The sequence below is a fragment of the Dreissena polymorpha genome, chromosome 4 (assembly GCF_020536995.1).
Source record: "Dreissena polymorpha isolate Duluth1 chromosome 4, UMN_Dpol_1.0, whole genome shotgun sequence".
In the NCBI taxonomy this organism is placed as follows: Eukaryota; Metazoa; Mollusca; class Bivalvia; order Myida; family Dreissenidae; genus Dreissena; species Dreissena polymorpha.
The window spans coordinates 84,462,637-84,476,518 of record NC_068358.1 but is presented as its reverse complement, the minus strand read 5'-3'; the positions used below and the strand labels follow the sequence as shown (position 1 = coordinate 84,476,518).

At 37.6% G+C, this 13,882-nt stretch overlaps 1 protein-coding gene across 1 annotated transcript in view; it reads right to left on the bottom strand.

The window, feature by feature from the left end:
- Window positions 1-784: 784 nt before the first annotated feature.
- LOC127879206 (mediator of RNA polymerase II transcription subunit 16-like) overlaps window positions 785-13,882 on the bottom strand; it is a 40,728-nt gene continuing 27,630 nt past the window's right edge. Inside the window, exons 7-12 of the mRNA XM_052425911.1 lie at window positions 13,581-13,866; window positions 8,926-9,046; window positions 7,264-7,372; window positions 5,295-5,418; window positions 4,393-4,559; window positions 785-4,194 (exon numbers count right to left, since the gene is read on the bottom strand). Of these exons, the coding sequence (XP_052281871.1) occupies window positions 3,658-4,194; window positions 4,393-4,559; window positions 5,295-5,418; window positions 7,264-7,372; window positions 8,926-9,046; window positions 13,581-13,866 (1,344 nt within the window). The 3' untranslated portion in view covers window positions 785-3,657. The remainder of the gene's footprint in view (window positions 4,195-4,392; window positions 4,560-5,294; window positions 5,419-7,263; window positions 7,373-8,925; window positions 9,047-13,580; window positions 13,867-13,882) is intronic.

Genomic DNA, 13,882 nt, shown 5'->3' with positions numbered 1-13,882 from the left:
TCTCTACATACCCAATTTGATAACCCTAGGCCCAATGGTTATGGACAAGAAGATTTTGAAAGTTTTCACAAAATAGGCCTTATATAAGCAAATTTTCAATTTTGTGTTCCCCGGGGCAGGGTCAAATTTGACCCCAGGGGCATAATTTGAACAAATTTGAAAGAGGTTCACCCAAGGAACATTCCTGAGAAATTTCATCAGAATTGGACCAGTACTTTAGGAGAAGATGTATAAAGAAAAAGTTAACACACGGACCCACGCACGCACGACGGACACAGGACCATGACATAAGCATCGCTGGCCTCTGGCCAGTGGAGCTAACAAGAGATGTGTTTGTCAGAAACACAATGCCCCCTACTGCGCCCCTTTGAAGCCATACCTTTGACCTTGAAGGATTACTTTGACCTTTCACCACTCAAAATGTGCAGCTCCAGGAGATACACGTGCATGACAAATATTAAGTTGCTATCTTCAATATTGCAAAAGTTATGGGCAATCTAAGTTTTCCAACAGACAGACAGATGGACTGATTTACCTTGAAGGATTGACCTTGACCTTTCACCACTCAAAATGTGCAGCCCCATGGGATACACATGCATGCCAAATATCAAGTAGCTATCTTCAATATTGCACAAATTATGAGCAATGTTAAAGTTTTCGGATTGACGGACAGTTAAAAAACTATATGCCACCCTTCAGGGCATAAAAATGTATAAAATATTATCTATGGATGTATGTACGGACAGATGCATCCTACTTATGAGGGAATAAAAACACAGGAAACCACTTTTAAAATCTTTTATTGACTTAAAGGCATATTTGACCTCACATACAAGCTGACTTAAGTAACTCATAATTGAAAATCAACACATTTCTTAAAATAAACAATTCTAATGGAACAAGACTTACACATATTTGATCAGGAAGTGTGACTGTCATCTATAAGCATGCTTTGGGTTTTATGCCACACATCTTCATAAGGTGATTAGTTTTGACCAATTATTGTAAAATGTACTAAATAACCCCCATTTTATTAATAACCCGTGTGACCTTGACCTTGAGAAAGGACACAAGTTTTGCACACTGCAACTCATTCACGAATGGTGATTGTTTATGTTAAGTTTTTTCATAATAGCCTGAATAAGTCCAAACAAGATCGCACCAACACATGCATCCAAATACATGAAACTGCCATTTTCACAGCAATATTCAGCTGATTGCAAGCAGATTCAACAATAAAACCCACTTTGTTTCTGCAATAAGATTGTAAAAAAGTGGTTGTTTTAATAAACAAGAGGGCCATGGGCCCTAAGGCGCTCACCTGAGACCCAAAGGAACTAAACTATTCTGGGAAGGTGGAGTTCAAAATAACAAGGGCTGTTTGTAAAACATGCATGCCCCCCTATATGGGCTATAAGTTGTAGTAGCAGCCATTTTGTGAATACGTTTTTTGTCACTGTGAATGGTGGTGGTGGTGGTGGTGGTGAAAGAAGAAATAGTAGTAGTAGTAGTAGTAGTAGTAGTAGTAGTAGTTTTAGTAGTAGTAGTAGTAGTAGTAATAGAGTAGTAGTAGTAGTAGGTGGTGGCGGTGAGGGTAGCAGAAGAAATAGTAGTAGTAGTAGTAGTAGTAGTAGTAGTAGTAGTAGTAGTAGTAGTAGTAGTAGTAGTAGAAGAAGAAGAAGTAGTAGTAGTAGTAGTAGTAGTAGTAGTAGTAGTAGTAGTAGTAGTAGTAGTAGTAGTAGAAGTAGTAGTAGTAGTAGAGCAGTAGTAGTAGTAGTAGTAGTAGTAGTAGTAGTAGTAGTAGTAGTAGTAGCAGTAGAAGTAGTAGTAGTAGTAGTAGTAGTAGTAGTAGTAGTAGTAGAAGTAGAAGTAGTAGTAGTAGCAGCAGCAGCAGCAGCAGCAGCTGCAGCAGCAGCAGCAGCAGCAGCAGTAGTAGCAGTAGTAGTAGTAGTAGTAGTAGTAGTAGTAGTAGTAGTAGTATGCATTACAAAAATGCAGTTAGCCTTACATTTGGTAAAATTTAAATATATTACAAGGGAGGCAAATCTGTAACAATAAATTTAAACTTATTGCATTTGTTTCCCCTGTAGTGTATTACCTCCCTTGTCCTGCTTATATTTATATTAATTAACAAAATTAAACATTAACACAATATTTAACATACAAAATATACAAAAAATCTCATATTCTGATAATATTTTTACTGATTCACTGTATTTTACTAAAAGGATGATGTTTCATTGGACTGATAATTATAGATTTAGGATTACAGACCAGTTGCTTCAGTAATATTGTTCAGAGTGTGCCCTGTTGTCCGCGTATGCATTCTTAAATTACCATTCAAATGAAAGTTTTCACAAAATAGGCAAAAACGAATAAACATGCAAAGTTCAACGAGCTCCTGCGGCCATGTTTTTTGACGAATCAAATTTCTTTGAACAACTTTTTCAGGGGAGCCTTCAAAGGTCATCCCTGTGAAATTTTTTGAAAATCTGATGAGCGGTTTCTGACAAGAAGATTTTTTAAGGTTTTTACCATATATGGTCATGGCGGCCATCTTGGTTATGTGATCAATTTTTTTTTAACAATTCTTTTGTCCCATGACCTAGGGATGCTCCACATGAAATTTAGTTGAAATTGGCTCAATGGTTTAGTAGAAGAAGATGTTTACAAATTGTTTACAGACGGACGGACGGACGCCGGACGCTGAGTGATCACAATAGCTCACCCCGAGCTATCGCTCAGGTGAGCTAAAAACTGATTATCATCTTATTGAACCTGCTCTTTATTCTATTGATACAGTGGTATAACATTCAGACATACTGATGTTCAGGTAATGAGACCACAATCGTCATCAACAAGTTCAAATGACAAACCTTTTCAATCATTAAAGGGATCTTTTCACGGTTTGGTAAATTGACAAAATTGAAAGTTGTTTCAGATTCGCAAATTTTCGTTTTAGTTATGATATTAGTGAGGAAACAGTATTACTGAACATTTACCATAGTCCAATATAGCCATTATATGTATCTTTTGACGATTTGAAAACCTAAAAGGTATAAAGCGTCGCAACGCGAAACGATTGAATAATTTGGAGAGTTCTGTTGTTGTCGTTTAAATTTACGAAACTACGAAGATTGCTTATATAAGGTATAAAATACTTAATCTGTGTATACCCGGCGGAATAGCCGAGAGGGCTAATGCATTTTTACTTCAGAATAACTCCAGGACTCCGGGGGTCACTGGTTCGAGCCCTGGTACCGGCTACTTTTTTTTCCTTTTTTTAATTTTATTCTTGATTTTTTACTGGAGCTTTAAAGATCCTATGTTTACATTTATCAATATAAAGCATTTAATGACAAACTTCAAAATATGCCAAAATCTGTGAAAAGGCCCCTTTAATGCCCAAAAACAGCTGGCAAAAATATTTAACACAATTGCATTTTCTAACATAGTCATCTGAACAAGACAACCACAATTCTCTATTTCTGCTAAGTAAGAACATGTTATCAACCTGTCTAAAAAAAACTGAGAAAATGAGCAAGCAGGTTCAACATTTTTTAATGCAGATCTTTCAGGCATGTGTTCATGTTGACCACTGCAGCTGCAAAACCAGCAACCCACATATTCATTTTTCAATTACGTAAGTCCCCATGTTTATGTCTGGCTCAGTTTCCAGTGGCCCATGCAGAGACAGTTGCTGGTCCATCGAGCCTCCCACGACTTCACTATCTGAGTCTTGCCAATAGTCTGCAGCAGAGACTTGCTGCCACACCGTGTACACTGACGCATCTTGCCAGACATCTGCGTGCCGAGATGTATCTGTCGCACTATGTCATGATGTTGGCGATTCGAGAAACCGACATCCACAGTGTTACGATTCCCGTCACTGACTTTCTTCTGATACAAATATGCTGGCTCTTCGTCAAACTTGAATGAGACCGGCAAATTCTGAGTGAAGACAGTAAAACCGCTGCTGTCCATACGGAAACTCTGACTCAAGCTGGGAATGAGGACCTTACTGGGCAGCACACTGCACTCGTCTAACAGCCCATCCTCAAACTCCACACTCCTCCCCTCCTTCCTCAGCAGCCAGGCCCTTGTCAGCAGCTTGTAGAGGAGCTTCAGGATGTCAATATTTGAGGACATTGTGGTGAACACGGGTGCGCAGGCTGGGTGTAGCAGGCTCCACATCTTGAAAAAAAACAAGAGTTTGTGGGAATGATCCTTCCTTAAGGTGTTTTAAATATGAAACCTAAGATTACACAATAAATAATTATAATCAAACAATGATTTTTCATTATGTAAGATATTACTCTGACACGTATTCAAGCAAATAGATTGCAAACAACATAATAAGCAGATATACAATACCAAATAGTTTAAACTGACCTTGAAGATCACAAGGAGCTCCCTCAGCTGGTTCAGGGAGGTGGAGTCCTGTAGGAGGGAGGAGCCAGGGAACACGGTCATGGTCTGGAACAATGGGGCCGAGCTGAGCAGCAGCAGACACAGGTCTGACACCCACTGGATCAGGGGCTGAATGCTGCACAGCAGCACTGCAAGCAGTTATATGGCAGTTAGATATGTATTATATATATATATAAGCATCGCTCTAAGAAAATGGGGCTTAATTCATGTGCGTAGTGATTTTCCAGATTTGCCTGTGCTGTCTGTACAGGTTAATCAAATGATAACACACTCAAACAAATTTGTCCCTAACCCACCCCAAGTTATTATTTTTTGATCAGATTTATATTGATCTCAAAATCAGCTCTAGACAGGTCCAATCCAGATTTTTGGAATAATCCAGACAATGGACACTGCTGATTATATATTGCACGAAGATGTGACATTTAAGTGCTTTGATTGAAAATTAATAGAGACAAATTTTCATATGAGCCAATATCTGGGAAAATCAGGAAAAATCCTGCACAAGCTAATCTGGGATGACACTATCAAACCTAGCCTGGATTGTGATTTTAAAAGAGACTTTCTTTAAAATAAAAATTCTGTAAAAGAAAAAAAGGTAAATCAGACACTATATCCGCTCTCAAAGTCTCATTTATAAACTACATTTGGGGTCAAAGTACCTTAATGGTCATAGTGTCTGCCTTGCCATCAAAAATAGTCAAAGGCTTGATGCCCATTATAATCCTCAAGCTCTTCACTTAATAATACAAAAAGTACTGATTCAAGAAAACAGACCTGAACTGTCACAATAAAACTTTAAGGCTTTGTGTGCCATCAAGCAAAAAAACACTTAAACTCAGTTCCCTCCAACAAGCACATACATTCTGCCTGATCCCTGCGCTTGGCGTCCACATGGAATTCGTCAGTGTCCATCTTCGTGAGCACCTGCTCTATGTCTCCGTCAGTCTGCTTGTTCACCAGGGCCGCAATCTTTTCAGCAGGGCCCTATCACAACAACAACATTCAACCATCAAGATAGAATGGACTTAAATGGGAAATATTTTTTATAAATAAGCAGGGCTCTTAAAAAATGGGGCTTAATGCTTGTGTGTTCAGTGTGGTACCAGATAAGACTGTGCAGTCTGTGCAGGCTAATCAGGGGGCGTATTCCAGCAGCATCTTAAGTTAAATTTTGTTCTTAACCTTAAATTCGGATATTTTCTTAAGTGTTTCATTTCATATTGCAATAGATTGGCATCAAGATATACATTTAAATAACATCATTATGCCAATGTTATTTTAGAAATACCAAAAAAACATGTGTTTCCTAATTTAGTAAAGAAATACAAAACATTGTAATTTTAACTTAATTGAAATTATTTAAGAAATGACTTAAGATGTTTCTGGAATACTACCCCTGGAACAACACTTTTCACTTAAATAGTATTTTTTGTGTAAGAGAGGTCTCTTGCTAGGGATATCCAGTTTAGGCGGAAAGTGACGTCCCTGCTTAGCCTGCGTGGACATCACTGGCTAATCTGGGACAACAGTTTACGCACATCCACCAAGCCCCGTTTTTTCCAGAGCGAGGGTCAACTCATTTTAAATGTAATATAGTTTTACAATTATGTAGATTACATGATAAATTCCATATTTCTTTATACATATCACTATTGTCACTATCAAATTAAATTTAAGCCATGCAATATCGATAAGTGTGTGTCTTGGTTTTCCTTAATTGTGTTGTTATGAAGGGTGCAGGATTTGATTCTGCGAACTGTGTGCTATTCCACACAGCCTGGACTTCCTCAAATCCCTGATTTTACAAACTAAAATTGTGTCCATTGGCCAAAAATACTTTCCCTAATCAGACCTGGCCATATGATCCCTGTCATGTGAACATGGGTATTATACAATACTGTCCTGAGTAGCTCCAGATCAGTCCTGTAAGGAGCTTCCCTGCTGGCTTTAAAGTCACGCAAGGTTTCGTGGTAGTATAAGGGACATTATTACTCCTCACCAGAATATACGCCTGCGCAGGCTTATCTGGGGCTACACTGTTCTATATGTTCTAAAGTCCGCTCTCAGCACTACACCTCACAGCTTTTGTGTAAGTAGCATAAAGCTACATTTACAGGGGTTAAAAATAACTTCTTACGCTGTTCTTGGGAAAAGGTGCCATTAAAGGCCATCATGGTCACAACTCTTTGGCGTGTCATTGGCTGTGACATACCACAGTAAGAGTATAACCTTAATCATGTTAGCGATGGAACAAAGCATACCTTGTAATTGGCTGTGACATAGCAAGGTTAGGGAATTCCCTTGATCATGTTAGCAATGGAACAAAGCATACCTTGTAATTGGCTGTGACATAGCGAGGTTAGGGAATTCCCTTGATCATGTTAGCAATGGAACAAAGCATACCTTGTAATTGGCTGTGACATAGCGAGGTTTGGGAATTCCCTTGATCATGTTAGCTATAAAACAAAGCATACCTTATCATTGGCTGTGACATAGCGATGTTTGGGAATTCCCTTGATCATGTTAGCTATAAAACAAAGCATACCTTGTCATTGGCTGTGACATAGCGAGGTTTGGGAATTCCCTTGATCATGTTAGCTATAAAACAAAGCATACCTTGTCATTGGCTGTGATATAGCGAGGTTTGGGAATTCCCTTGATCATGTTAGCTATAAAACAAAGCATACCTTGTCATTGGCTGTGATATAGCGAGGTTTGGGAATTCCCTTGATCATGTTAGCTATAAAACAAAGCATACCTTGTCATTGGCTGTGACATAGCGAGGTTTGAGAATTCCCTTGATAATGTTAGCGATGGAAAAAAGCATACCTTGTCATTGGCTGTGACATAGCGAGGTTTAAGAATTCCCTTGATCATGTTAGCGATAGAATGCAGAACCAGCTGAGTGTGGAAGTCCACCGCCTTCTGATGGCCGGGGCTGAAAAATGGGCATAATGCAGGAGTTCTGTCAAAGGTAAGTATAAATGAATAACAAGAGCACCGCCTTGCGGGTGCAGACCGCTCATCTATTTTTTTTTTAAAGGTCAAGAGACTCTCAATTTCAATCACAAAGGAGGGAGGGGTGGAGTGAAGAGGGGTGTATAGTATGGGGGTGTGGACATTTATCACATTATCTTCCAAAAATGCGAAAAAAATGCAAAAAAAAACAAATTTGGGTGGGGGGGGGTATGGGTGGGGGAGAGGGGATTCTTGGATGCGATCGTTGGACGGTATTTCAAAAAGAAAATAATAAAAATAAATATTTGTGTTTTTTAACCGTTTCAAAAAAAAAAGGGGGGGGGGGTGGGGTGGGGGGGTATAGTGTGAGGGTGTGGTGGTCATTTGTGAGATGATCTTAAAAAAAAATAAAAAAATTAGGGGGGGGGGGATTCGGGGGGGGGGGGGGGCACGGGGTATGGTTTGGGTGGAGTTTTGTGGTATGTCAGGTAAGAGTAGTTTTGTCAAAGTATCAATCAAATCTAATCATAAATAAAGAAGTTATGTCAATTTTAGCAAAATTTAATAATTTGACCTTGAGAGTCAAGGTCATTCAAAGGTCAAGGTAAAATTCAACTTGCCAGGTACAGTAACCTCGTGATAGCATGAAAGTATTTGAAGTTTGAAAGCAATAGCCTTGATACTTTAGAAGTAAAGTGGATCGAAACACAGAATTTAACCATATATTCAAAGTAACTAAGTCAAAAAAGGGCCATAATTCCGTATAAATGACAACCAGAGTTATGCAACTGTTCCTTTTACTGTACCCTTCTGATAGTTTGCGAGTGTACCAAGTATGAAAGCAATATCTATGATACTTTAGGGGTAAAGTGGACCAAAACACAAAACTTAACCAAATGTTCAATTTTCTAAGTATAAAGGGCCCATAATTCCGTCCAAATGCCAGTCAGAGTTACATAACTTTGCCTGCACAGTCCCCTTATGATAGTTAATAAGTGTTGCAAGTATGAAAGCAATAGCTTTGATACTGAAGAATAAAGTGGACATAAACACAAAACTTTACCAAATTTTCAATTTTCTAAGTATAAAAAAGGGCACATAATTCTGTCAAAATGCCAGTCAGAGTTACATAACTTTGCCTGCACAGTCCCCTTATGATAGTTAGTAAGTGTTGCAAGTATGAAAGCAATAGCTTTGATACTTAAGGAATAAAATTGACCTAAACACAAAACTTAACCAAAATTTTCAAGTATAAAAAGGGCACATAATTCTGTCAAAATGCATGCCAGAGTTATCTAACTTTGCCTGCCCAGTCCCCTCATGATAGTAAGTGTACCAAGTTTGAATGCAATAGCATTGATACTTTCTGAGAATAGTGGACCTAAACGCAAAACATAAACCGGACGCCAACGCCGACGCCGACGCCAAGGTAATGACAATAGCTCATAATTTTTTTTCAAAAAATAGATGAGCTAAAAATGAAAATATGTTGTTATTTTGCTTGAAATGAAACAACCCCTACTCTGTACCTACCTGTATATACAGAAGAGTCCCATTCTCATGCTGAGCAGCCTCATGAACACATAGTCCTGCATCACGTGCACCTGCTTGTTGAAGTTGTCTGTCAACATCTGACAGATATTCATTGTCATGCCTGAAACACAGTCAGGATATAGATGGGTACATTGCAGATCCACTCAAGCAATTGGAGTTAGATTGTAAATGTTTCTTTGCACAGGATGATTTTATCAACTTCAAGAGTACACATTCATTCCCTTGACACATACATAACACATACTTGAATAATAAAAGAAAATGCATGTGTAACCAAATTAAAACATCCAGTTCCAAGATGTCTATTTAAAAATAATGAAAGGTGTGAAGTCTTATTATCTTTATTTAATACAAATAACAAACTTTATAAAACAAAACACCACACAAATGTGCATAATAAACATACATACAATTGTCTAAAGCTGGGATGTTCACCAGCAAACAGTATATGCAAAGCTAAGTGGGGGGGTTAAACTTGTACCTTAACCTTTGCAGGTCTTCATAGTTTGTTGTTATGCACATGCTTATAATTTGTATTCCATAAAATACAATTTTTATGATTTATTTTTTATTAAAAGTAGGCATTTTGACAGTATTCCCCTTAAAATTAAAACATTAAACATCAACTTTGCAATTTTTGTACTCATATACAACATGTACTATCAGTGCTACTACTCATTGTCCAGACTTAAGTAAAGTATTCTTGAGGTTTTTGTTTTTATTTTACTGGCCATATTTAAAAAAATAACCTGCACTAAAAGCTTCATTTATGAGTTACTTATTTTGTTCTAAAAAAATATACAGTATTAGCGCTGCATATGATCATTTAAGCATTTAAAAGATAACAATTTTAGTGTTTTTATTTGATACATATTCTTTGATGTAACTTGAAAACACTTGACAAAACGGCGCACTAATATACACAATTCCTGATGATATCTTCAGTAGAATTGCAATAACTCGAGCTGGCAATTTCTCGAAAACTGGCGATTACTCGAGCATTTATAGAAGTCCCGAACATTTTTCTTTAATTTCTTTATACAAATACCCACAATAACTCAAACATGGGATTTTTGAAAACTCGAGCATGTGTGCTGGTCCCTGAAAGGCATTTCACACCTAATTAACTGGCAATTATTGGAAGTCATTTTCTTGTCTGGTCGGCGCTAAAAATATTCGAGTTGTGAAAACAGCACAATCAAACAGACAAAAAACGCTTTATTAGGTGTGAAGTTAGTCGCAGTTTGAGAAACACTGCAAATTGTCATCCTTTGAGACGCATAGACCAGGGAACTACATATGCTCTGGTATCTATTGCAAAACATCTTACGGCATCAGTTTCGGGAAGCAATTGGGTTGCGACAGTCTTCAATCTTAGACTTTGCACAACACCAGTCTGACTGAATGTAAATTAAATACACACTGTGTAGTGATCATGTTGTTTTTCTACGTACCTTGGAGAGCTGTAACGATTCCGTTCGATGCATCGAAAAACGGGTTCAAAGCCGCCGATTCGATTTCAATACCAATACGGCCAATTTCGCTTCGATTCACTGCAATCCCGTTAATCCGCATTTTAAACCTTACTTTCCAAATCTGTCGTCTAAACTACCTTGTAATTTGTAATACGTCTTGTGATTGGTCAATAGCCAGTATGGAATCCAATGATTGAATGAATAACATGCTGAGCATTACATCAAATGGCTTCTTTAACCACGCTGAAAGACGCACAGTCAAAATTGAAACCAAAAGTACGGGAACATTTCGGGTTTCACGAAGGTTCTGATGCAAAGGCAACTTGCAAAACGTGCTTTGTTGACTTAAGTTACCCTAAATCTGGAGGCACAACAAATTTGAGGCAACATTTAAAGAGGAAACACTTGGTGGATATTTCAAATGTGAAATCTTCATCTCCCACGACAAGCTCCTTTAACACGTTAGCAAAACAATCTGAGACAACAGGTCAATTGAAAGTTGTTTTGATCTAATTTTTTTCCTCAATACATATGGTTTGTTAACTAAACTGTGTGCATTCTGTTACAAAGTCAACTTGAAGTTGTTTATATACTTTCATGTTTTTTTCTGTTTTTTTTTTCCTGTTAAACACATGTGATATGTGCATTTTATGTTATTTAAGAATAACTCAACAGGAAATTTTGTTAAATAAATTTGTTAATTATTAAACAATGTTGCGTTTTTATTTTTTTTTTTAAATTAAACACTTTAAATGTACAACATAATAAGTTAATAACAAATACCAAACATATTAATTCATGCCCTGGACCAACCAAACATGAAATAGTTTGCAAAATAAGCAGCAAATAGTTCAATTGGAATCAAATCGAAAATAATCGAATCGTACCATTCGGTATCGAAATCAAATCGAATGAGAGGTGAATCGTTACAGCTCTAGTACCTTGTGTGCTTTTTGTCCCCTACCAGTTTCACCGGAGGGGACTTATAGTTTGCGCTCTGTCTGTCTGTCAGTCCGTCACACTTTTCTGGATCCTGCGGTAACTTTAAAACTTCTTAATATTTTTTCATGAAACTTGAAACATGGATAGATGGCAATATGGACATTATGCACGTCATTTCATTTTGTTTCTATGTCAAAAAATCTGGTTGCTATGGCAACAATTAGACTAGAAATACTGCTGAAAATGGTGGTTTTCTAGATCCTGCGATAACTTTAAAAGTTCTTAATATTTTTTCATGAAACTTGAAATATGGATAGATGGCAATATGGACATTATGCACGTCATTCCATTTTGTTCCTACGCAAAAAATTCTGGTTGCCATGGCAACAAATATAAAAAAAATCCGACAATGGTGGAATTTCTGACAATGGTGGAGCCGGTAGGGGACTATATTGCTTGGCAATAGTCTTGTTTTAAATAAGCTACATGTACATTGAATATTGTTTGAATATTATACATTATATATGTGTTTGTGTGTATGTTGATTAAATTAAATTAAATGAATGAACGATCATTCTTATTGTTTAGTTTAGTATTGCGATTTTTACAAATACTTTTCTTTTCCAAGCACCGTCTTACATGTAAATAAAACGTTTGCGGTCAGAAGTTTAGCATCACCAACCGAAACAGTGAAAATAAATTACTGTGAAACCATTATTATTCGTCCGACATTAATTTTCGCCTTTTTCAAGATCCTAACGAACAATCATGTCCCATATTTGAAACAAATAAGACTGAATTACCGTAGGCATGAGGCATTTAAATCCAGCGTAATCCACGCATATACACATGGCTCGAAATTAACACCCGCACACTCGCAAAATGCGAGAAAAAAAGATTGCAAGGTAAGTTATAAGCCACTAGTATTTTTTTTGCAAATAAATAAATAGTGGAAAAAAAACGAGTTATATTGCTTAATGCGTTCGAAGGCGTAAACGCTAAACCGTATGTCAATTTTTTGAACGTCCGAATACCCATATGCGGAAGCGCGCACCTTGTTTGTTGACTGGTATACTTATAATACAGATACACAGATGGTATTGATACAAAGAACATGAAACAGTCGACTATTCACACTCAATTTAAATCCGGTTTTGACACAAAGGGATGTTCATTATACAGTGTACTGACAACTGACATTTCCTGTAAAACGCGAATGCAATAAGGCTGTATCGAATGCGTCGACTTCGTTTAGGTATAATAGTGTTGATTAGCGCTAATTGTTAACAACTTTATTGCCCATTGTGTGTATTGTGTTTTTCAGGGGTGTTGCAGATTATACAGCCTACACGCGGCGAATCCGGACTAAAGACAATACTATTAAACGCAATTAAAATATGACGATGTGTGATCAACACCTGACTGAAATATATTCTGCGCTTTTATTACAAATAAATAAAGAACATATTGATTTGTGTTTGGTTGTCCGTGATTGTAAAAATTGTTTAAAACACTCGTTAACGATTATTCAGTCCCACTTATCCGCTATCATACCAAAGAACGTGTCAATAACATAAAATAATAAGGGACAGTTACTATCACCTAAAATAACAGACTTGTTAATTGGCATATGCCAAACAAGGCCCACCTCCTGCAAGTGACTACCAAGCGTATTACATGTATTACAAACAAATCGGACGTTGTTTTTTTTTCAAAACCAGAAATGGACGAATTTAAGAGCGGACGAAAAAGTCATTTTTATGAAAAGGGCGAAATTTTGTGCCGACGAAAATAAATGGTTTCACAGTATACCATGGATTACTCGAAACCTGCGATGACTCGAGCATCGAGGTTAGTCCCGCGCTACCTCGAGTTATCGCAGTTTTACTGTAATATAAAATCAAAACTTGTAGAAGATCAATATACAATACAATCATGAAGGCGTAAATGTTAAGCTACAGTTAACCCTTAATTGCTAAGAATCAAAGTGAAATCGGATATATGCAAACAGCATAAAACCAAAACAGACTGCGAGTAACTCGCCTTATGTTCAGATATAATGCTGTTTGTTCCTTATCAGTATCCTAGGGTTGGAAATGAAGCCTTTAACACTTAAAATCTATTAAAAAGGTCTTAAATTAAATGTGATTTTTGTAAGGGACTACAAATGCTTTAAAGTGGTAGAGGCTTAGGCATTAAGCACCAAGTAAGCCGTACCTTGCCTGACAGCTAGAAACACATCCCACCAGTCCTGCCCAGTGATCATGGCGTACTCCAGCAGTAGCACAACGCTAGTAGGCGGCAACTGCATCACACTGTCTCGAGTCCCGTTATATGTCCGGAACAAGTACACACGCCCATCATGCAATCCCACAATGCCACAGCCACTTCCTGTCTGCTGAAGGGCAGACAAATGCAGAGAGAGCTTCAACTTCTTCTCCTCCTTCCTGGGAGAGCTCTGCAACTGCTGACACAGCTGATCCATGCTGGCCGTAGAAATGACCTGGAAATGGGACACA